Source organism: Azolla caroliniana, unplaced genomic scaffold (genome assembly GCF_043228905.1).
Source record: "Azolla caroliniana isolate FFs.n. ecotype wild unplaced genomic scaffold, voAzoCaro1.0.p SCAF_6, whole genome shotgun sequence".
NCBI classification, from domain to species: domain Eukaryota; kingdom Viridiplantae; phylum Streptophyta; class Polypodiopsida; order Salviniales; family Salviniaceae; genus Azolla; species Azolla caroliniana.
The window spans coordinates 1,225,650-1,248,791 of record NW_028230441.1 but is presented as its reverse complement, the minus strand read 5'-3'; the positions used below and the strand labels follow the sequence as shown (position 1 = coordinate 1,248,791).

Sequence of the window (23,142 nt, the reverse complement as noted above, 5' to 3'; positions counted from 1 at the left end):
CAAAGATATGAGTACATAGAGAATATGTGTGTATAGAGAATGTGTGTGTGTGTGTGTAACAGAGAGAGTGAGAAAGAAATATGTGAAGAACTTGGACAAGTTTTGCATTGGATGTTGCTATAACACAACAAATGAAATTGCAATGATATGAGTACATAGAGAATATGTTTGGTATTGGACAATCAATTTTTGTGGTGAACACTAATGATGTATACCATAAGTTGGTTGAAGATAGAGCTTGGTTAGCAACCAAGGCTGCAAACACATGGTATATTACTCGACATGCAAAGTGGTGGACTAGAGTTTTGGATGTAGGATGGCAGTCTCATATTCCGTTTCGTGCTAAGGTATTTCTTTGGTGTGTGATTGTTGGTGGGTTGCCTTTGGCGATGGCTTTAAAACGGCGAAATATTTCAAATGGGACATGTTTTTTTTGCACGGTGGTTGAGGAAGATGCCAGACATAGGTTCATTACATGTCCGGTTGCTAAAGCCATTTGGGTGGTTATATCACAAATTTGGGCATCGATAACATGCAATATTTTGTCACATTTTAACTGGGTTTTTATTGATGACGATAAATGCATGCCTGCACCATCATATAAGGTCGTGTTTGACTGCCTTAGGTATTGGGGGATGTGGTTTAATTGGACCATGAGAAATGGGTTCTTGTTTGATGGACTTCATGGGGTAACACAACAACTTCGTAGGATGAAAGGGAAATTGATGTGGCAATTTTTGCAACTATGTTGTTTGGGGACATTGTCTCGAGAGGAGATAGAGGTATGCCATCTAGTTTTGCAACACTTGAGAGGGTTTCCCATGCATTATCACTACTGATGATGTAGTGAAGATAGCAAGGGTTGTATTATCATCTTGTTTTAATAACAAAACATTGATTTACGAAAAGAAAGAAAGAAAGAAAGATGTATTAACGTCTTCTAAGGCCAAAATTGGCCCATGAGACAAATGGTTTACAACAAAAAATGGGATATTTGGGAAAATTCACAATAATCACTTCAAGAAAAGGGTAGTTGGGGTGGTAACAACGGAGCGGAGCCGGAGCACAAGCTAAAGCAGATTGGACGATTCCATCAATCATGGAAACACCACACACCGACACTACCGAACACGTATCTCAAACAGACCCCTCGATCGATAAAGAGCAAATGCAAGATCAAAACAATCCAGATAACGGGTGTCCTGTTGAGATTAGCTTCAATAGCGAAGAAATGCTTCTGCTTCTACTTGAGCAGGAGATAGATTGACTTGAGCGCATAACAGTCATATGCCGCGTGGTGGGATCACGGCCAAATAGAGGACTATTGCGAGATATGTTGCAAGGCAAATTTCATTCACAAATAGGTGGAATAAAAGAAGTCCAACTGCTTGGTAAAGGTTTTTATCAAATCGTTCTAGAGGACAAGGATTCCATAGCGAACCTCATAACCATGTCTCCCTGTCAGGTCCGAAACACATGGTTATTCATGCGGAAAACTGAACAACAATTGGATTTGCCGATAGAAATCGCCCTGTTTTCATTTTGAGGTGCTTTTGTAAGGAAATGTACATGCTTTTGGATGAGGAACTAACGTTAGTGGATAGGCTAAAGAAGTACCTAGGCCCTTCCTCTATCCGCCTATTGGTGCAGGACATCAACAAACTTCCCTCCAAGATCCTCATTCCCAGCAAAAACGGAATGCGGATTGAACAACGCATAGAAGTGATTGGCGCACCGGGGCAATGTTTTGCATGCAAAAAACTTGGTCATTTAAAAAAGAACTACCCCACAAGACGTATTAAAGATCCTACAAAGGAGACTCTGGAAGGCCAGGACACCATAAGACATCAGTAGTCTCCCCCAGCACGACCCGATAAGACTGTGATGGAATGGCGAGTGGTAGAAAAAACCCATGTCCTTCGCAAAACTTCACAGGCACAAAATCCTCCATCGCCTATGAGCCCCAATCGATTTGATCTACTACAAGAGCTCTCCCCCACGGACGAGCATTCCCCTAGTTCTTTCTTAAGCCCCAAGGAACGGCCTAAGGTGACACCAAGTACACAAGAGAAAGTTCCATTCGGTACAAAGTTGTTTAGAAATAAATTATTAAAAAAACTTATTAACTCAAGTAAAATAAAAGAAGCGAATGGGTAGGAGATAGTTATAGATTCCCAAAAATATAATTTTTTCTACTTCTACCTTCTTATGTTGTGTTGTGATGCAAGCAAGAAAGGTTGGTTTGCGAGGCTCTTGCAAATTTTTTATTTTTTATTTCCTGAAAAAAAATCCTCCATTGGTATTAAAATGAAAGTGGCCAGAGGCCATGTACAAAATAGCATAATTTCTTTCTCCAAAAAACCCTTACTGTAAATAACATGATGAATTTGTTTCCCCTTCTTTATGGCTTTGGTACTCCCACATGCCTTCAAAATACAGATAAAAGTAACCATATCTGGAGAAATGCCCATGCTTTGCATTTGTTCAAATGAATCGAGTGCTTTGTGGCCTTGTCCATGCTGGACATATGTTGTAATGAGTGCATTCCAAGCTATTCACATCTTGAAAAACAAACTTTTCCAACACTTCCTTGGTTGTTCCAGACATACCACATTTGGCATACATGTCCATTGAAGCATTGCCAAATACCATCACATCATTATCCACTAGAGCCATATCCGCAATCTCACCGTGAATTTCTTTTGCCTTGTCAATGGCTTCTACACTTCCACAAACCGTCAAGATGTAAATCAAAGTAATTGTATTAGGAGACAGGCCCTCGCTTTGCATCCTTTCAAAACAATTTAATACTTTATGACATTGCCCATCCTCAACATACCCTTGAATTAGTGTATTCCAAGTGACAACATCTCTAATAGGATACTCTTCCAACACTTTTTGTGCTTGTGCAATCGTACCACACTTAGCATACATGTCAACAAGGGCATTACAAAGCATCACATCCTTCCCAAGAAATCCCCTACTCAAAATCACATGGTGAAAGTGTTTGGCCTTGTCTAGAGCTCCGATTCTACCACATGCCTTCATAATAGAAAGAAATGTGATCACATCCGGAGAGAACCCTTCACTTTGCATCCGCTCAAAATATTTCAGTGCTATGTCCATGTTCAGTGTACCCTATGATTAGTGCAATCCAACAGACAACATTTCGTTGTAGCACAACTTTTGCTTTTGCAAGCATCTAACATTTCACATACGTATCACAAGCATAATGCCAAGCACAATATTCTTCTCTAACAAGTCCCTCCTTGTCAATCTCATCATGAATCTTGATGCCTTCATTTATTGCTCCAGTGTTGCCACATGCTTTCAGGATGGAAATGAATGTTATTGCATTAGGAGAAATTCCCTCAACTTGCATATGTTCTAAACAACTCAGTGCTTCGTGATCTTTCCCATTGTGTGTATAGGCTCTTGCAATTTTGTTGCTCCAACGATAAGCAATTGTGTTGCTCTTTGGGCTAGTGCGCTTTAGACTTATAAAAGGGATCTAGGCCAAGCACATGATAGGGATCAAACAAATCTCAACTCACATGAATCTCATGTGAATCAACATAACAATCCTATTAGCTTAAAATAAAAAAGAAGAAGAAAGTGGTTGGGGAGGTGTGTATAGATTCGTGCAAGTACAATTGTTTCTAGTTCTAATGGAATTCTATTCGACGAAGTAAAACTCCTTGCATGTTATAGCTCCCTATACCTTCTCATATAGACAATAATTGGGGATTCCCTTACTTTCCAAGTCATGGACACTCACTACTTTTTCTTTATGGATGTACGTCAAATGTCACGCAAACAACACAAAGTGCACCTAGCACCTTCATCCCCAAGTGTGACCTTCTGTTGTCCTTGCACCCTATCACTTTGTCCTTTTCTTCAAGCTAACTCCAGCGGGTCAAACTATTAACCTCTTTGTTTCAATGGATAACTCATACTACTTAATTTGTGACTTGTAGTTGCCATTGTCTTGCATCTACACTAGTTTTCGCTATATCCTTAGCTTGACATATAATTTTCTTTAATTACATTTTTTCCCATCACCCATGCAACATCATGACACAACCTAATAGTTATTTCAATAAGAGGGTGATCTCATTAGCTTGTTGGCAAGCCATATATTATGTGGGGCGTCAAGTTAGAATGCAACCAAGTGATTGGTCTCTCTCCAATGGCAATGGTGAGCGTGACCATGGGAAAGCCAATTGCTATAGTTGGTCACTAATAATTTGCTAAGAGGTTCATTCTTAGCAATTGTTTCTTGGACCACGTAAGGTTTTCTCTTGATTGAAAATTGCTTCATGCGTTACCCATAGGTTCAGTGCTATTGTCTATTTCCTTGTCTAGACTTGGAAGACATCCACATACTCTATTAATGGATTGTGTGGTGTCCAAGAAAAACACACTAGTATTGAAGTGCTTAAGCTTATTATATTGAAACATCCTAGGGTGGTGTGAATGGCCATATGACCCAATTCAAACAAGATGGTAAGGGCGTTGTTAGTTTTGATGTAAAGACTCGTGATCATTAGGCTTGTTGCCCTCTAGTATATAGTGGTTCTGGCATTCCCTATGAGATGATGACTACATTGCTCATGGAGATCCTTAGTGTGTGAGGAGCTATTGGGATAGCAATTACCATGATGACACGTTGATGACTTCTATAGTGGCCCCAATAGTTGGATGTTAAGGGAAATAATGTCATATTCTTTAGTTTTAACAACCCCAAACAACTTAAATTCAAACCTAGAATATTGGCCATATGCCAAATGTAGATAAGAAAACATTGTGATATTGTAATGTGTAGAAAACTAAGCTTTATTAGATAGGAATGATTAATGACTTTGTTATATAAAAGGGTATGTTCTTTTTCCAACTTGTATAAAATGGCATGAGCTTTCATAAAAGAGGTTTTTGTGCCCCAACTTTGGGGCTACCTTTTAGTTCTCATTGTCTCCTCTTTGCATCTACAAAGCTCTCCTTTTCATCTATATTGAATTTCCAAACTATAATTTGGATACACATGTTTTTTACATAGAACTTGTCTACTTAATTGAAAAGTTTCATATGATTCTTATGTGGTAATTATGTATTAAATTGAGACTTCTCATATAATTCTCATGTAGGGCCTATCTATGAAATTAACACTAACATATTTCTTAAATATTAGTGCCAATTAGTGTGTGTTAATTTTATATTAACTTAAAAAGTGACATCCGCCAATCCGTATCCTAGCCTACTATGAGGCATGAGGCTCATAGTGACTCTTGGAAGGTACGAATTGTGTTGACCCCTTCAGGAAACTCAACTCACTTGGTTGCATAACTTGATATGTAGAGGCAACAAGAGAGTATGCCAATCGAGTTGTGGAAGCCTGAGGAGTACTAATTGGAGAGGTTTGTGTATCTATCAGTTAGTGGAAAACCTCCATTTGGTACAAAGTTGGATGTGTGAAGGTTGTGTGGCCATGGCCTTGATGTGTGGATGACCGTGTTGCATTCAAAGTTGCTTGTTGCAAGTCAGCTAGAGATGCAAATAACACACATGGGTTGTTGGGGGTAGTTCATCATGGAGTGCCCCAACCCTAAACAAATGATGTGTTAGGGGGCTCATGATTCGGACAAGACCTACTTGAATGGCAAAGGGATTTGACAATCTAGAGATTAATTGAAATCCAAGATATTCTCTATCATGGCATCGGAGTTGCAATTGGTGAAGTCCGTGAGGTCGGGATGTTGCTTATGTGAGTGTGGAGTGATTTGTTGAAGGTTGACTAAACAACATTTGGGTGAGTTGGGATTTTATTGTGCGTCAGACCCTAAGTGGCATAAGAACCAAATTCTTTGTGCTTCATTTGAACCAACTTTGAGTTTTTGTGAGACTTCCTTGCACTTTCCATATTTATCATTGTTCATGATCTTGTGCATCTTTTTTTTCCCAAAAAAAATTGCCACCCTACAATATAAATCCATGACCCTGTGGGTTTAACTGTTATGCCCAACCTTCCCTTGTTAACTTCAAACCCTGTAACCTGCCACGATCCTAAGACTTCTACCCGAAATGTTAATCGACTCTGTACAATTCCAGAAACAACGAGGGATTGATTCCAAAGCATCTTAGTTTGTTTAAATGAAGAACTTATCTCGGTGGGAATGTTAGCTTGTTTTCTTTTTTGTTTACGATATCACAAGGGTTGGTCTTCCAATTGAATTATGCAACCAACTTTACTACATTTTGGGTATATCTAGAACTATGTTTCCCCCTTGTTTCCCCCTTGTGCAATCACTAGTACGTTTTCAAGAAATATCTCCTCTTACATTTTAGAGCTTGATAATAATTTGATTAAGGAAAAATAACGAAAATGAATTTGTGGTTCTCCTTGATACCATCAAGCCGCCTTTCTATTCACTTTTTCTTCTTGGATTCTTCTTCTCCAACACAAGTCACGCTCTTGGGAAATTACGGAAAGCTCATCATTGCTTCAAGTGATGGTATGACTTTAATACAAACGCACCATAAAGACAATGTGGACTTTATGATGGGCTTTTAAGGTCAATATTAACCAAAACCTTACATTTATAGAAATAATTTGAGGGACATAAGATCACTACCAAGAATCACCTTAAAATTTGACTTTATGCAATTCTAGAAATAACATCATCAAAGATTTCACTTACCACAAAATTTACCATAATCGAGATTATATAGTTAATTTCAAATTCTTAAAGTCTAGCATTCAAATGTGTCTTTATCCATGAAGGTAAAAAACTTGGGTGGGCCTATGTTATTCAATAGTAGCAAGAATTGCAAGGAGTCATATTTATTAAAGTTACAAACGTTGCCAATCATCATAACCTTCAAAAAGAGTTATTATACATTACATGGTTACAGTTTTAGACCTATAGATAGTGGGGCTTTATGACATTGAAATGATTTATTTCTAAGCATTTTCAAGTTTTTTTTGTAATTCATCTTTACTCGATCAAATTTAGTTCTCCTTGTTGTGGTTGTATTGAGAGTTGTTCCTTATGCAATATGCAAAGAGGAGGTTGCCAGATTCTTCTTGGCTTCGAGTTGCTACGTTGGTAATGGGCATTATGAAATCAACCTTACACTTATAAACAAACTCGAAAGATTAAGATCGATAATCATTTGACTACAATTGCCTTAATCACTCTTTGATGACTTAAAAGTTTGTATTAATCGCACAAGAGGAATCAAAGAAACCTCTCTGTATTAATGATTACCTTGATACAAAAGTGACTACGAGAGAGAGAACTAAAAGGAAGACTTAAGCCTAAGTATGTAGGAGATGAAGAAGTCGGAAAGAATCATCTTCATAGCATTTCTAGAACTATAGGTAATCTTAGTGAGTTGTACCTTATTATTTCATTATTTCATAGCATTATTGACACCATGCTTCTTTTCCTAACAATGCACCTTGGAGCTAGTTTATGGTGGTGCCAATGCTCTATAGTCTTTCAACTATTAGTGTTACCATCTTGGAAAGCTCTCTCACACTCAACAATGCTCAACAACTTAGAAAAGATAAACTCCTTCGAAGCCCAAGTTCCTCACAAATTAGACTTGTCTAGGTGCGTTCACACAATGACTAACCAATTCAACATTCCCTCTAGTGTGCATTGTATCCTATGTTTGGGTATGTTGTGCCACCCTCATTATGAAAAGTATTTTATGCAATTATGTAGATCGTCACTCTTTGGGTCATTTTCCATAGGATGGTCCTTGGTGGAGATGTGAACCTTGGCGATAATGAGGATATGGTTTATAGCATTTGAAGTTTTGGAATGCATCTTCTTCAAATTGTCGAGATGCTCTCACCCATTTCACTTAGATGGTCTTCCATATATATATACATACGCGTGCAAGATATAGTCTCCAATTCCATCATAGATTGTAGCTTTTGTATTAAAAATAAAGGTGAAGGATGCCTTTATACTTGGATATTCTTGGGCCTACGAGATAAAGAGGAATTCCTAATGATAGAGTCTTCAATTCCACAGCTCATGACCTTGCATGGGGGGTAGTAACACCACCTTCAACGTGTTTCGCGTGCATGATGTTTTCTTTGAGCATTTCCTATAGTGTCTAAGGATAACGTCTTCGTAAAGATCATTTTCACCTATTCTTCGATTCCATGGCCCGTGATCTCGCATGGGGGGTAGTAATACCATCTTCAACGAGTTTCGCTTGCATGATGGTTTTCCTCAGCACTTCCTCCCCCCCCCCCCCCCCCCCCCCCCCCCGTTCCTAAGGGTACAGCCTTCGTATTCATTGCACGAGTTTTTGTGCTATTTTTGGGGATGGGGCGAGGGTTTGAAGTTAGAAGTAGCAAATGGGTCTGCACCAACTCTAGAGACTAGAGGTAAGGCTGCTAGATATAGCCCCTCCATCTATCTAAATGAACTTAAAGGGGGTCATGGGTTCAAATCTGTACTTTCACCCAGATCTTTGTTATCCATGAAAAGCACAATCGATGCAGGAATATAGCTTTCACAGAGAAATTTCATTTCACTTCATTTCATTTCATTTCATTTCATATCAGTCAGTCAGTCTAGTCTGTGTCTCTCTCATCCCATGAGCTTTTGTCTTCTTCTTCTTCTTCTTCCTGCTCGGCTGAGCTCAATCAATGCTGCAGCTCTAAAGCAATCATCAGCTTTAATGGCGTAAGGGTCTCTGTTTCTCTATTTCCCACTGGTTTGTCTGTGTTCAGCTTTTGCCTTTGTTTTCTTTTTTCCTTCCCTTTTTCCTTTTGCCTGTAATTATAACTCGAATCTATTAAATGAAGAGGAGGAAGAAGAAGCTCCTTGTTGTCCATGGAAGGAAGAAGAAAGAAGAATCTTTCCAATTTTGATGGGTGGCGAAGAAAGCAGAAGCATTCCCATTTGTCTGGATGAGGAAGAAGAAAGTGTCTAATTTGGATGTATGAAGAAAAATCATCCAAATTGTGATAGATGACGAAAAGAAGAATGATTGCTGGATGGTCATGAGTTTTGTTTTGGAATATGATCGCTGCAGGGAATAATGTATCATCATCACCAGCACCAGCACCGGAGACGCTTGGAAGCTCATGGAATTGCAGCGATGGCGGCATCAGAGATAAATGAAGAACATCGGCATGGTGTTGTCGCCCTGGGGACATCTCTGTGCGAAGGTTTGTTGTCGGGGACAAACCTCCCAGGGGACGTGAGCAGCCTCCTCATGTCTTCTTCTTCTTCTTCTGCTGACCCCAAGCCCCGTCTGCGCTGGACCCCCGAGCTCCATCAACGCTTCGTGGATGCCGTTTTGCAGCTCGGAGGAGCCGACAGTAATCCCCTTTCTTCTGTTTCTCCCATTCTCTCTTTGTATGCTCTCTTTTCTGTGCATAGTTTCTGCTTGAACCACATTCCTTGCCATTCCTTGCTGAATCTCGCTTTTGTCTCTGATGTTCTTTTTCTGCGTCGCGTTTCTCGCCATGCCTAGCTTTTTATCTCGGCCTGAAAGTCAAAAGGATTGCCTTTCTATTGCTGTTTCCTGTCTGGAATTTCTGCTTCAAGACATGTCTTAACCTAGCATGGCTTTCCATTTCTCATGAAGAAGCCACGCACAGGATATATTTCTATTGCTGTTTCCTGTCTAGAATTTCTGCTTCAAGACATGTCTTAACCTAGCATGGCTTTCCATTTCTCATGAAGAAGCCACGCACAGGATATATATTTCATGCAAGAGCGATCATCAATGTGTCGTTTTGCTTTGATAAGATTTTCTGTCTCTCTTTCTCTCTCTGTCTGACGTTTCTGCTTGCTTAATACATGGATTGACATATATTATTTTCCCATCTCTCATACAGAAGCTACACCTAAATCTGTTATGAAAGTGATGAATGTCAAGGGTTTAACTCTCTATCATCTTAAAAGCCATCTCCAGGTGAACAGTTAATAGACCACTTCTACACATCTTTCTTTTTATCCCTTCCATATCCATGGGCCTTACCTTAAATGACCACAATTTGCACAGAAATACAGGCTGGGCAAACAGCAACAGAGGGACAGTGTTGGTGAGAAAGACAAAGGGGGTAAGTCCTCTGAGTCGCTTCTCTTCTCATCTCTAGATATGTGCATGCTATTGCCAGTGTTTTAAAAGCATAGATGATTCGTAAGCAAGCTTTAAGGATCAAATGTCTTTTTAGCAGAGGATTTGACAAAGGATGATAACAACAATGCATCAGCTGCAGCCAAAGAGGAGAACCAGTAAGTATATATGTATACACATGTATCTACATATCCACATAACATATACCATACACGTGTATATACTATATAGACGCACCCACACGTACACACAATGTATATATCCAGATTGTTTCTTTGAAGAGTGCCTTTCTATGGTGAAAAACGTATCAATGAGGGATTCAAACCATATAAACAAAATTGGTGAATTTCTTTCTGTAGGGGGAAAGACATATCAGATGCATTGAGGCAGCAAATGGAAGTTCAGAAGAAGCTCCATGAACAACTGGAGGTCATTTCATTTCTAGTCTTTTACAAGCTTAATTTTTGGTTTTGGTCGATGATGAAAGGATAGAATTAGTGTCAGTCAATCGGCTCTTGGTTCTGCAAAATCTCCCAAAATCCCTTCTAAATTCCCCCTAAATTTGTATGGATTTCCAAAACTACCCTTCATATTTTCAGATTTCCCAAAATCCTCATTGCTCTTGTCAATTTCAATAGAGAGAGAGAGAGAGAGAGAGAGAGAGAGAGAGAGAGAGATTTGGGGCTATTTCCTGAAAAAACAAGGGTATTTAAATCTTTCTTCCTTTTTTCTTTTGTGTTAGTGACTGTTTAAACCAAATTGACCAGGTGCAGAGGAGGCTTCAGACCCGCATTGAGGTGCACGGGAACTATCTTCAATCGATTCTTGAGAAAGCGAAGCAACTTTTGGCATCTCAAGGAGCTGGGTTGAGGTTCAATGACATATCGGGCATTGATGAATTACCATGGCAATCATGCCATGTTGATAAGATTTATGAAAGCATGCGTTCAGAAAATGATCAAAGTCGATGGGAACGTGATAAACCCACGGCTGCTTCCCGAGATATTCACCTAGAGTTGATTGGCCGAAGTGTTGCTTACAATGAGAGCATGGCACTCAGTAAGGAGGATGGCCAAATCGGGTTTTGTGAGCAAGATGATGGTCTTTTGCATAGAATTGATGCATTTAATCGGTCGAGATTAGTTACAAATGGCCTTAGTTCATGAAGCTGTAACATGATTCTTCGATCTCGTATAGGCACCATTGTTTCAAAGCTGGCTCTTAACATATGATCATGCATGGAGATCATGTCCCTGGTCCTCATGGTAGGGACTTCCACATTTTCAGGGGGAAGGGGTTGGGTGGAGGGTCCATTTCGGGTGTCCTCCCTCATCTCCAATTTGTTTCTTAGTTTATGACATTGATATGGACACTAGCTCTTCGTCTAAGATGATCATATGAAGACTTCGAAGGGAACTCTTGATGAAAACATACCTGAAACTTTTATTCTTTGCATGAATTCTAATTTTTGTTTGCTTTATTTACATCATTTTATTTGTAAACACTAACATTCACCATCTTATCAGTCGTTACACAATCATGTCCTTTGAGATAGACATCCTTAACAACTTCATCAACCAACACTACTAAATATGATGTCATTGTATCATGGCTCGATGATTTGAGCATTTGTCACTGGGAATTCTAGGTCCACATGGCAGTTGCCAGCTGCTACTATGTTGTGTAGTCATTTTTCTTAGTGAAAAAACGAGAACTTCAGATTTACCTAATTTTCTTATCCACGGCATGATTTCCAACTTTTTTTTTTGTTCTCTCTTCTCTTTAGAGTTTGTTTGTTCCTTTTCGTTTGCATTATGGGTACAATATTCCCTTAGTTTTTGTTTCTATGCTTGTTTTAGGTTGTCAATTAATGTTTGAAAAGCACTGGCGTAGCAAGAATTCTTTTGTATATTATAAGTTGAGAGTATATCTGCCCATGAACTTCTTGTGTCTTACCAAATTTTGTTTCTCAAACATTTTTACACAAATTTATAAGATGGATGTAGTTTGAAAGTAGAAATGAATTCTACATCATTTGTCTCCATTTGTACGTCATGCTACAGTAGATTGAAGAACTCCATGATGGTATGTTTGTCTCCATTTTCACATCACATTGCAATCAGATTAAGAGGACATTGAATAGTGTAAGAGAACATCATGTAATGATATGAAGTCTCCGTTGTAATATGTGTATTCTCCTATGTCCCTCCTATACACATACCCCCCTTCATAATAGACTATACTCTCTAGGGATTTCTATTGAATTAAATGTCATTTTTAAGGTCTCTCACAAGTAGTCCCCATAGAGAAGTCTTTGTTGTAATATGTGTATTCTCCTATCTCCCTCCTATACACATTCCCCCCTTCATAATAGACTATACTCTCTAGGGTTTTCTATTGAGTTAAATGTCATTTTTAAGGTCTCTAACAAGTAGTCCCCATAGAGAGTAGCATATAATTCTGATATTAAGTCTCCTACCGTATGTAATTGGAAAACCAAACTTATTATAGTCGACGAATCTGTTTCTCATAGTTCAAAATAGGTGGGATGTGTAGAAGAAGGATTCATGAAGGTTGCTCTGTGGTCAATCCATATGGAGCACATATGAACCCCAAGCTACATCCTAGAGATACCGTCAAGTGCAATGCGAGACGTGGCAAAGCATGCCACTAGCCGGGCAAGGAGCCGAACTCTTACACATCAACACGAGTCTACGTGCGGTGTCTTACGAAGTGAGTGGATCACGTGTGACACGAGAGGGTTTTGAAGCGAAGCCCCACATGCACAAAAGAGCTAGCTCTTAATAAATAAAGAAGGAATGAACGAACACACACACACACACATGATAGAGCCATCTGTAGTATGTAGATGTTTTATTCTTTTGGGAATAAAGATGCAGAAATAAAGAAGAATACGAAGGGGGCGAGAGACAATCCTGAGTTAACAACTTACATATAATAAACCCTTTCAAAACGAACCTGTGCGCGGAGATAAAAAACCTGTCACCCAGACGGGACAGCCGGACAGTCAGAGAACTCAAGAAGAAGAAGAAGGAGAAGAACAAGAAGAAGGAGGAGGAGGAATAGGAAAGAAGAAAGAAGAAGAAAAAGATGCAGGGCTTAACTTTCGGAAGGAAGAAGAAACTCGTTTACCGTCAATCATTTTTGTCATCATCGTCAATCATTTTGTTCTTCATCATCGTTCTTATCGCATTATGAGTACGAGGTATTGAAATATTCTCATTCTACCAAGCGAGAGGGAAATTTGATGCATTTGTTGGTGTCGCCATTCTCATCATCATCATCATCTTGACTACGAGGCATAAACGCATTGAACTTTTTCAAAGAGAGAGAAATGAAATAAAAAGGAATGTTATATTAATATATTCATAAGACCAAAGTAAAACGTGTGTGTGTGTGTGTGTGAGAGAGAGAGAGAGAGAGAGAGAGAGAGAGAGAGAGAGAGAGAGAGAGAGAGAGAAAGTTTTGTTCATTCGGATGAAGGCAATCCTGAATGTGTTGGTATCATCATGTACGAGATATTGACAGATTCCAATTGTCCCAAAGATAGATATGTAGAGAGATTTGATCATCTAGATCAAGGAAATCTGGCATGTGATGTCATCATAATCACTTGTGCGAGATATAGAGTTTAGTTGCTCGAAAGAAAAATCATTGGATAGAGGCATCATTGTCATCAGGAAATGTAATGAAAAACTTAAAATGCTCCAAAGAGAAATATATTCGAGAATCCAGAACAAGACAGTTTAGCATGTGCTGGTGCCGTGATCATGAGTATGAAGCATTGGTAGACTTCAATTTTCCTAAGATAGGGATACGTGATCACCAAATCACGCATGTGCTGGTGTCATCATGCTGATGGGTAGGAGGCATTGATAAAGTTCAACGCTTCCCAAGAGAAAGAAAGAAAGAAAGATTATTAACGTCATTAAAAGATCATAATTACTACTTATAACTGCCTAACAAAGATCATAAGAGATTATGTTAACTTGTCAAAGAAAGTCACAAATATTTAATCAAAGAAATCCTGTATGTGGTAGTATCATCATTACAAGTATGAGGTACTGTTATGTTTCAAAAGAATCTGAGCTAGGGGCCATTTGAATTTGAATTCCTGATTTTTGTATATTTCTTTCTTTCTTTATGACGAAAGCGATCGTTGGATCAATGTACGACACTCCAAATTGGATACCGAAGAATATGATTTAGATACATTCCTTGGGCTTCTTTATGATGACATGGAATCTAAGGTACTCAATCCTCTCCCTCTTAATTACATCAGTTTCATGTTGGTACATTTTCATTAATTTTTCTCTATCTGAACCATGAACAGATTTTAATGGAATCTTCTTTATTGAATTAAATGAAGTAAAGGATTGGAAAATTTGTTAATTGTTTTGTCCTGTTCTTTTGTTTAGGTACAAGCAACCTTTATGATATTTTCAATGAGTCTACATATAGATAATCTTGGAGCCATTGCAACCCATACAAGTGCCATGGTGAAGACTAAGTCTCATTCTATTTGTATCTAAATGCTGTTGTTTTGAATCTCTTAATCATATATTGGCATTTTGATGTTCCTTTCTCTCTCTTAAAGAAATCACTAGAAGCCAATGACTATCAGAAGAAAGGATTTAGGAAGTAGTGTAGGATACAAAGATATGATTTTTCTGAAATTCATTATCTACTTTGTAGGGTGCACTCGTGAGAGTGCTTCGAGAAGAAGGTAGGAAAAGCATTCAGTTGCGGTTGAACACGGTTTCCACTTTCCTAATATTTTCTTTTTTTCAGAACTTTCATCAGGTATATGTTCATGCACTTTTTATACCAAAACTTACATCATCATGATACATTTTCCTGACAATGAGGTGCTCAAGGGTATTTCTGTGGTGAATATAGGTTTTAATCGACAATCAAATCGGACGTACAGCACTAAACCTTTTGGATCTGGAGAACTTACGAACACCAAATGTTTCTATCAAGACATTGAAGGCACAGGTAATGATAGATTCCATTGTCTTCGTGCAAGTAATAAAGTGATTTCATGTGTCTATTGAGATCGTTCCATCCTGGGGTCTTCCTATTTTTAAATCTAAGAGAGATCAAATACTGGACAATATCCTTCTCCTCATACTTTTTGGGTTTTCCTTTCCACCAAAATTGTCCCACCACCATTCAATGTACAAATGATCTCTCTCCATGTTGATGTGATTGTGTCCTCACCTGTCTTGCATGTTTGTCAGTTTCCTGTCTCAAACTGGTAGACAAGTGGTGTCCAGTTTTAATCGGATACTTCTCTGCATGTTGGCCTATGTGAATTCCCAGTAGTTAATGCTCCTCACGAAGGATGTTAAAACTCTTGTGTTGGTGGAAAAGGAGACTGATAACAATATGAAAGAGCTCCATGGATCTTAAGGAGCATGTGTTGTGTTGGAGATGCTTAATTGGATGATGTTTTGTTCAGTTCGACAAGGTCTCACTTGCCCCTTGCAAGTGCTGTTGGCAGACATACCATGCGTCAAGGAATTTATAATTCATTTTTGTGGATGTACTCACGAATGGTCTCCTCATAGCAAGTGAATGGTGACTTACAATTACACTTCAACTTATGAGTTCAGTTTGTTCTTCTGGCTGTTTGTTTGCAAAGTTGAAGTGCTTTAAGGACAACCTATCTTTTTTCACTGGGATTTTTTGTGATCTATGGTATTGCATGGATGTTTGGCAATGATATTCAATATCCCGCATTTACGATTCCTTCTATGCTCTCTTCTATGAATGTTTCTAATCTGAGAATGCGCATAACCCATGGGTTATTTTTTTCTGAAAATCTTATTCTTGAAGGATCTATGTATTTTGTAGCCAGATAAAACTAATGATTGTCACATTTCTTATCAAGGTAGTCGGGGCTTCAAATGAGTCTGAAGAGGAGCAGTTATTTTCGTCAACTAATCTCTCAATGAACAAAAGTTTGCATGATCAGGTGAAGGTTGTCTTGCTTTATAAACAACAAATTTATATTTCATAAATTTCAGTAGTTTTATGCTGACTTGTGAATAATGAAGTAAATCTCATTCTTGAACTTTTCATAATTGTTGATGCAGGATAAAGTTCTTTATGCATCTGTTTATTTGTTGTACAATATTGCAGTAAATATACAAATTGAGCGGAAAATGAGAAAATGCAACCTTGTGGTATAATGGAAGAAACTGAAAACTAAAATAGTATATGCTTGATATATAAATACTGAGCATAATGACATGGTGTAAGTATATGAAGGTGAAGCTTTCTCATATTGTTACAGGAGTCTTTATGTGCGATACTGAATCGAACAAATGGATTGTTGTTGGTGATGTATTTTTCTGCTCCTTAAATTTGCGAACACAAACTCAATATATCCCTATATTAAAATTGTGGAGATAGGAAAATACACTTGTAGATTTAATGTATGTTGATAAGATATGACTAACTGAAATACATTATTAGAATGGCTGATGCCCAAATAAATAATAGGATAAAGAAGTATACATGGTGTAAAAGTCCATGATAAGATTTGTAGAACAAGTACAAATCATCATTAATATGAGGACAAAGCATAAATAGTAAACGATGAAAGACATAGACTATAACTACAAGAGAATAAAGCAAAAATAGTAAATGATGAAAGACTAATAGACTATAACTACAAATAAGTACTGTACACGAATGAAAAATACAGCAATATCTCTAAAAGGCATATTTTATTGGTCTGTGTTGTTTTTTGTCCGCTGAAGATAATACTCTTGTCATGTCCAGTTTCATGACATGTAGATCGTTATTTCAGCCATTTGAGTCTCTTTGACATGGGTCCTTCTCAGTGCATTTTCTTTGTTCCTTGCACAAAGACTCACATCTCTATCACTCTGAGTTTGTATTTTCATTTTTTCCACACAGTCCTTTCCTTGTTGATGCTCACATGGTATATAGATGAATCATATTCATGAACAGTCTGTCTCTTTCCATCATTAAGAGCACATCTGGTACATGTGTTTCCCAGTGCGATAATTGCAAGTTGCAACATGCAGCAGTATCTTTCTGTTGTAGTCGATGGTTAGACCAGATTTTTAGCTGTACCTCTTTGTGGATCCTTATATTTTATTCAATATTATAGTCTGTTGAGTGGCCACGGGTGATCTCTAGTCATATACTTCCTTCTGAAGCAGGCTGTGCTCAATTCTATCATACACTGTTTTTCTATTTGGTACCATACTCAATGCTCAATAATATAGTCCATTGGGTGGCCATTGGTGATCTGTAGTCATATACTTCCTTCGGAAGCAGGTGGTGATCAATTCTATCTTACACTGTTTTTCTATTTGGTCTGCTTCCTTCTGAAGCAGGTCGTGCTCAATTCTATCTTATACTGTTTTTCTAGTTGGTACCTTTTTATTTTATACAATATTATAGTCCATTGAGTTGCCATGGGTTTCTCGTGTCATATAATTCCTTCCAAAGCAGGCCATGCCCAAGGCTTATCTTACACTGTTTTTCTATTTGGAACCATGTCTTTTTACATGCAAAATTTCTTCTTACTCCCTTATACAATCAGGTAGAATGAGGAATGTGACCAACAAAGTAAAATACATGTTCCGTACACACGCTTACATTTTGTTGTGCAGATTATAAACCATCATATTTAGGTCTAATTTTCTATAATCTCCATCTTGAAGGCGCATTTTTACCATGCCTTCTTTAAAGAAGACCCTTGACCAATTATAAGAGCAACTCTTCGGATCTATACCCTATAGCTACTTTGTCTTCCGAGTCTAGGTTTATGATAACCATAGAGGCAACTGCAAGTTTTTTTTATTTGCACAATCTGTCTCTGAAATTATGGGGAGAAGACTGCTGATTTGGGCATTGTAACATTTATCTGTAATGTGTCAAATTTGCATTAGATATGAGAAATTTATAAATTACTGTTCTTACAGAACAATCTCATTTTTGAGAAGGCTAAGCGCATACAAGGAAAATCTTGCTGTCATAAGAGAGAATGCGGTTACCTTCAAACTTCTTCACATGCTTCATTTCAATGACGAGGTTGGTTTCATCTAGTATTTTAATCATACTATATATTCTAAGTTAGAGCACTGAATCCATTTTTTGCTGAGAAATTCATCATTTCTCCAATTTTAAGCAATAACTGTCTTATGTTTTCAGTCTTTGTCATGTGCTACGTTGCAACTTCTTATGAATCTGTCGTTTGATAGAGGATTTAGAGAAGACATGGTATAGTTGAACCTGCTTTAACTTCTTATTTAATATGTTTTTCTTTGACATTGTTGTCTTGAGTTTTTGAAATGCACATTATAGAAACCCAAATGTGTGATGAAACTTAAAATTTAAAAGGAATGACATATGTAAGAAGTTGTCTCATCCATAGCCAACCTAGTTAAATATTTGACATATCATTGATGGATCACCAGTCTGATCTGTTTTGTCCAAGAGACTATTAACTCAATTCACTGTGATTATGGCTACCTTGTATCATTATGTATAAATATTTTAGGCAAAAAATTCTTCCATGATGATTATTTGGATCATGTTCCGAAGAGCACTAATCCTTATAATTGTGCTCTGAATAACTACCATGTATCCCTAAATCCAAGGTATATTACGCTAACTTCTCATCTTAATTCCTTACCACTGAGAAGTTACTCAGTTGCACCAATTTGTTAATATCATGACTTATTCAATGATATGCTAATGCTGGGTCCTGGGGGCTGTTGATGGCACATGCCGTATATGGTAGATTGAAGATAGTTTACTTTATGGTTTAAAACATATTTTTATAGTTCATGATGAAATTTATGTGTCGCTACTGAATGCCGGGTCCTGGGGGCTGTTGATGGCACATGCCGTATATAGTAGATTGGAGATAGTTTACTTTATGGTTTAAAACATGTTTTTATAGTTCATGATGAAATTTATGTGTCGCAACTGAATGACATCTCTCCATGGGTGCACATTCATTGAGTTGATGGTAATTATGAGGACTACTATGCTGGCTGACAGGTCTAATTTCCAGTCATTGTTTGGTTTACAGTTCTCGTATCTATTTCTGGCAGTTGGGTTGACTCTTATGACTGAAGGAACTAACTTGTTCAAAGATGGTTCTGTATTTAAAAAGATGAATTGTTATTTTAAGAACCCAATTCAACTTTAAATTCTGTTTCAGGTACATTGTGGATGTCTACAAATTTTTGATGCTTTAATTGAAGAACAGAAATTCACAAACTTGGTATATTTCATTTTTTGAATCTTTCCAAGATGGTGAATTGGATGCTCTCTTTGAAAGAAATCTGAAATCATAGTTCAGTACAGATATCTTGTTTGCTGTACAATTTATCGAGGGATTTAGACTTGCGTTATAAAATTTTGGAATCAAATATTCTGTCAAACCTTCTGGAGGTATTTATATCTGTAAAACATGTTTGCAACGTGTTTACATTGCATACTGAATTTGTAAGTGTACAATTCCCCTGAAACAGAAAATTATTTGTGAAGAAGAAGACAATTTGTCACAAGAGCTAAATGCTCTTATTGTCAACTTGACTTGCGTATCCAAAACAGCTATGGTATAATTTCTAAGAAAAATTATTGGTTCACTTTATACAACCCATATGGATGAAATTTGATGGGCGATTTTTTATATTTATGTTTTTGCAGCTGAATTTAGATATTTTGGTATGCGAGAAGTTTATATTGTATGTTGTCCAGACAAATAATGTGCTATTATTCAAGGTATTGGTGACAGGGCTTTAAGAATTCTTGAAAATTATTATTTTTTGTCAACTAAATGATATGTGGTTTTGACAGACTGTCAAGAACTTGAGTTCCATAGAAAACACTGGAATTCAGTGGGCTACGTAAGTCTGTTGGCTTGGGCTGACCATGCATTGAAATTCTATTTCTCATACATTATAATATAAGATACTCTTTAAGAAACAACAGTATTAAATGCTTGCTATGCATTATCTTTTCATTATGCACTCAGATATTGTTAGACATGGAGATTTATGTGATCAAGTCCACATACTGCAATCTCTCTCCATCTTGGGGAAGCCCAAGGTAGAGATCTTAGTTTTGATCTCATGAATCTGAACATACTTATTAGTTCTTGTATATGCATTTTAACCCACTGGTCATTTGGGTATAGCTAGTTTATTTTTGGAACTTCTCGTCAATTTCTGCTTATTGATATTCCAATGAAAGGACGTTTGCACGTACTCTTATCTTGTTGGATAGGTGCCCATACTTACATGCAAACATTGATGAATAGCTTGGCTGATTGAAGACATGTGAAAACATGAATATATTCATCCATCCTTCTGGGTGCATTTGGTTTTTATATTTGGTCATGATGTGTTAGCAAATCCTGATGCAGGTTCTTGCCAGCACTTGTGGAGTCCCTTCTGCAATCTGAGTCTTCTATTCAGGTTAGCTATAATTCCAATTCATGGTTATGGTATTTATCTTTAGCATAGAGATTAATAGCAGTGGTTTTACAGTCTCTTATGATAATCATATGATACATAAATTGATTAAGGTTGAAGTGATGGGGACATTGAATAATTTAACTTACCTAGAAGCGTTGCATGATTCATTGCTTCTGAACTCGGGCCTTCTCCATTACCTTTCAACTCAATTGCATGCTTCAAACCAAGAAGATGATATTAATCTTCAGGTATACAAACATTAAATTACATATATCATATGGTATATAACTATCATCAAGAGATTCACTTCAATTAGTATTTCACTATGACAGATAATCGTCTTTATTGGAGGAGTGTGTTCAGATGTCAGTGCACCCAAGCTCTCTCAAGTTGGCATTGTCTCAACTGTTTGTGATGTCTTCATGCAGAGGCTTACTGATACTGATATAATTTTGCAGGTAAAGTCCTGAACCCCCTACTGTTGGTTAAATCTAATTTATGCCAAATTAATTCTGTTGCTATTAATGCTTCATCCATTTGTAATGGTTCAGTGCATGTATGCCATGATACGATTCCTTGCTTTTGATTCAACCCGTGAAGCTTTTCTCGAGATATTTGAACAGGTAAATCTCGATCGAACAAACAAAATGGTAGATTATCAATATATATTTATATATAGATACATAAATATACATGCATATAGATAACATACATATGTACGTACAGATGTATATTTTAAACCTTATAACGCTTAGATAAAGAATTGAATTTGAGAAGTTTATTTTTTGCAGGCTGCAAGCTTCATCTTGGAACTCTCCCAGGTATTTAGTACATGTGTAGAACGTTGTTCAGTTGCATACATTGTTATATTGTGCTTCATAGCAAATTCATGTGTGTACGTTATCCTTACGGATGAAAAAATAGGACAGAGAGGCAAGTAATATTATCAATCCTGTACATGTGTTCTTCCTAGGATGCCAACAAGCTCATCATGACAATGGCTGATGATCTGATCGACATGATTTATGCTATGGATCAGTCATTAGCATGTCATATTAGAAGGACGAGGTTTGACATGTATAATGAAGGTTGGTCAGAAAAGCACGAGGTTCTTGTGGGATTCTAAAATTGGAAACCAAAGTCTCAGAATGATGAATCTTGGGACAAATAAATGTTTGGCAACATGAATCAGGAGTGGTCCGAAATAAAGGGTCGGAATGATGGATGTTGGGACAAACAAATCCTTTGGCAACCATGGAGTAGGAGTGGATTGATCTAACAAAGCTTTTTATAGCCAAGGAGGGATATGTTCAATATTTGCATTATCTCAATATTGTAAGGCAATATGACAACTGTTTTGGGAAAGCGCGTTCTTCTATGTAGGAATGAAGGGTCTAGGCAACGATTTTGCAAAAAAGCATACCTCTCGCTTTCATGTATATTTATTATGGGACATATTTCCAAGGGTTTTGTGATAAATTCTTTTGGTACGATCTTTACTCTCTTTCAAAGATATTTTTGGGAAAGAAGACGATAAACTTTAGCATTGATATGATATACGATTATTAGTTTCCAAATTGTAACTTATAATGTTGGTTAAATCATGGACCCTTTTGGGTATGTAAATTTATATTTATATCCATGTTCTGCATTGGTTGTATAATTGAGTATTTCCACGAGCAATGGAAATGTGTCACTCGCAATTATGAAAGCTAGAAGGAAAAGTTCTCCAACAAATGAACTTGTTGCAGAGTACCAGAAATGAACTCACTCTCCTACAACTGAAGAGAAATGTGGAACTTAGACAAGAATTAGGTTCTCTACCATGATATTGTAAGCCTAAGGCTATAGTGAAACTGAAACAAATTAATATTAGTATTTAAAACCTGTGTTTTTCATTAATGTCTCATAGACTCCAACATTAGTAGTTAATTCCATTTTGTATCCTTAATGATTAAACTTAAACATGCTTTTCTGATCATGTCATGGAAGTTCTTGAAAATATCACGTAGTGACCTTCAAACAACATTGTGTTGAATGTTTCTCCATGATTGGATGATTGCCCATTTAATGAATCAAAATATGGAGCTAATTTACAAACACATTGTGCATTGATAAGATCCAGTAACTAATTTAGTTATGTTTGCAAGGTTACTTCTTGAGCAATTTATGAAAATGTCCATGATCATTAAATTGACTTGGAGACATGGTTCTTTTTGCACAAGTGCCTAATGCCACATTATTAATCATTCATCGATCTCTTCTTTTTCTTTATAATGAATGTTAGCTTTTGAAATTTCTTTGTTAATGTGAGCAAAAGGTTAATTATAATCCCCTAAGTTCTTTGGTTATTGAGTTTTGGTGCATCCCTTAGGCTCGTTGTTTTCAAACTTTCTATAGAATGCATGGTAGCTCAACAAGCAAAAATCCGATACCCTTCACTCCTTGCATTATAGAAAAATGTCAATCTCAATTTTATAGAGCCATTCTTGTTTGCAACACCACAAATTTAGAATTTAAATAGCTACCATGTGAA

The 23,142-nt window shown here is 37.2% G+C and overlaps 2 protein-coding genes and 1 pseudogene across 4 annotated transcripts; 2 read left to right on the top strand and 1 right to left on the bottom strand.

The window, feature by feature from the left end:
- Positions 1–2,391: 2,391 nt before the first annotated feature.
- Positions 2,392–9,111, bottom strand: LOC147862440 (uncharacterized; annotated as a pseudogene).
- Positions 9,112–9,123: 12 nt separating this feature from the next.
- On the top strand, positions 9,124–11,561 carry LOC147862439 (protein PHR1-LIKE 2-like). The gene is made up of 6 exons (XM_087321667.1): positions 9,124–9,346; positions 9,869–9,945; positions 10,036–10,093; positions 10,208–10,268; positions 10,470–10,539; positions 10,878–11,561. Exons 1-6 carry the CDS (start codon positions 9,124–9,126, stop codon positions 11,274–11,276), a joined length of 888 nt encoding a protein of 295 aa, XP_087177793.1. The 3' UTR covers positions 11,277–11,561.
- A 1,486-nt stretch (positions 11,562–13,047) lies between these two features.
- Positions 13,048–22,257, top strand: LOC147862438 (uncharacterized). 3 transcript variants are annotated; one of them, XM_087321628.1, is made up of 21 exons: positions 13,048–13,336; positions 14,285–14,381; positions 14,550–14,630; positions 14,827–14,934; positions 15,031–15,129; positions 16,028–16,111; positions 16,233–16,322; positions 16,433–16,482; positions 18,099–18,207; positions 18,328–18,396; positions 19,346–19,408; positions 19,492–19,578; positions 19,659–19,745; positions 19,837–19,911; positions 19,987–20,036; positions 20,555–20,606; positions 20,717–20,854; positions 20,939–21,064; positions 21,158–21,229; positions 21,398–21,427; positions 21,580–22,257. In XM_087321628.1, exons 1-21 carry the CDS (start codon positions 13,326–13,328, stop codon positions 21,730–21,732), a joined length of 1,731 nt encoding a protein of 576 aa, XP_087177754.1. In that variant the 5' UTR covers positions 13,048–13,325; the 3' UTR covers positions 21,733–22,257. The 3 variants fall into 3 exon arrangements, with proteins under 3 accessions (XP_087177754.1, XP_087177756.1, XP_087177755.1); XM_087321630.1 differs by lacking the exon at positions 16,233–16,322; XM_087321629.1 differs by lacking the exon at positions 18,328–18,396.
- Positions 22,258–23,142: the final 885 nt, after the last annotated feature.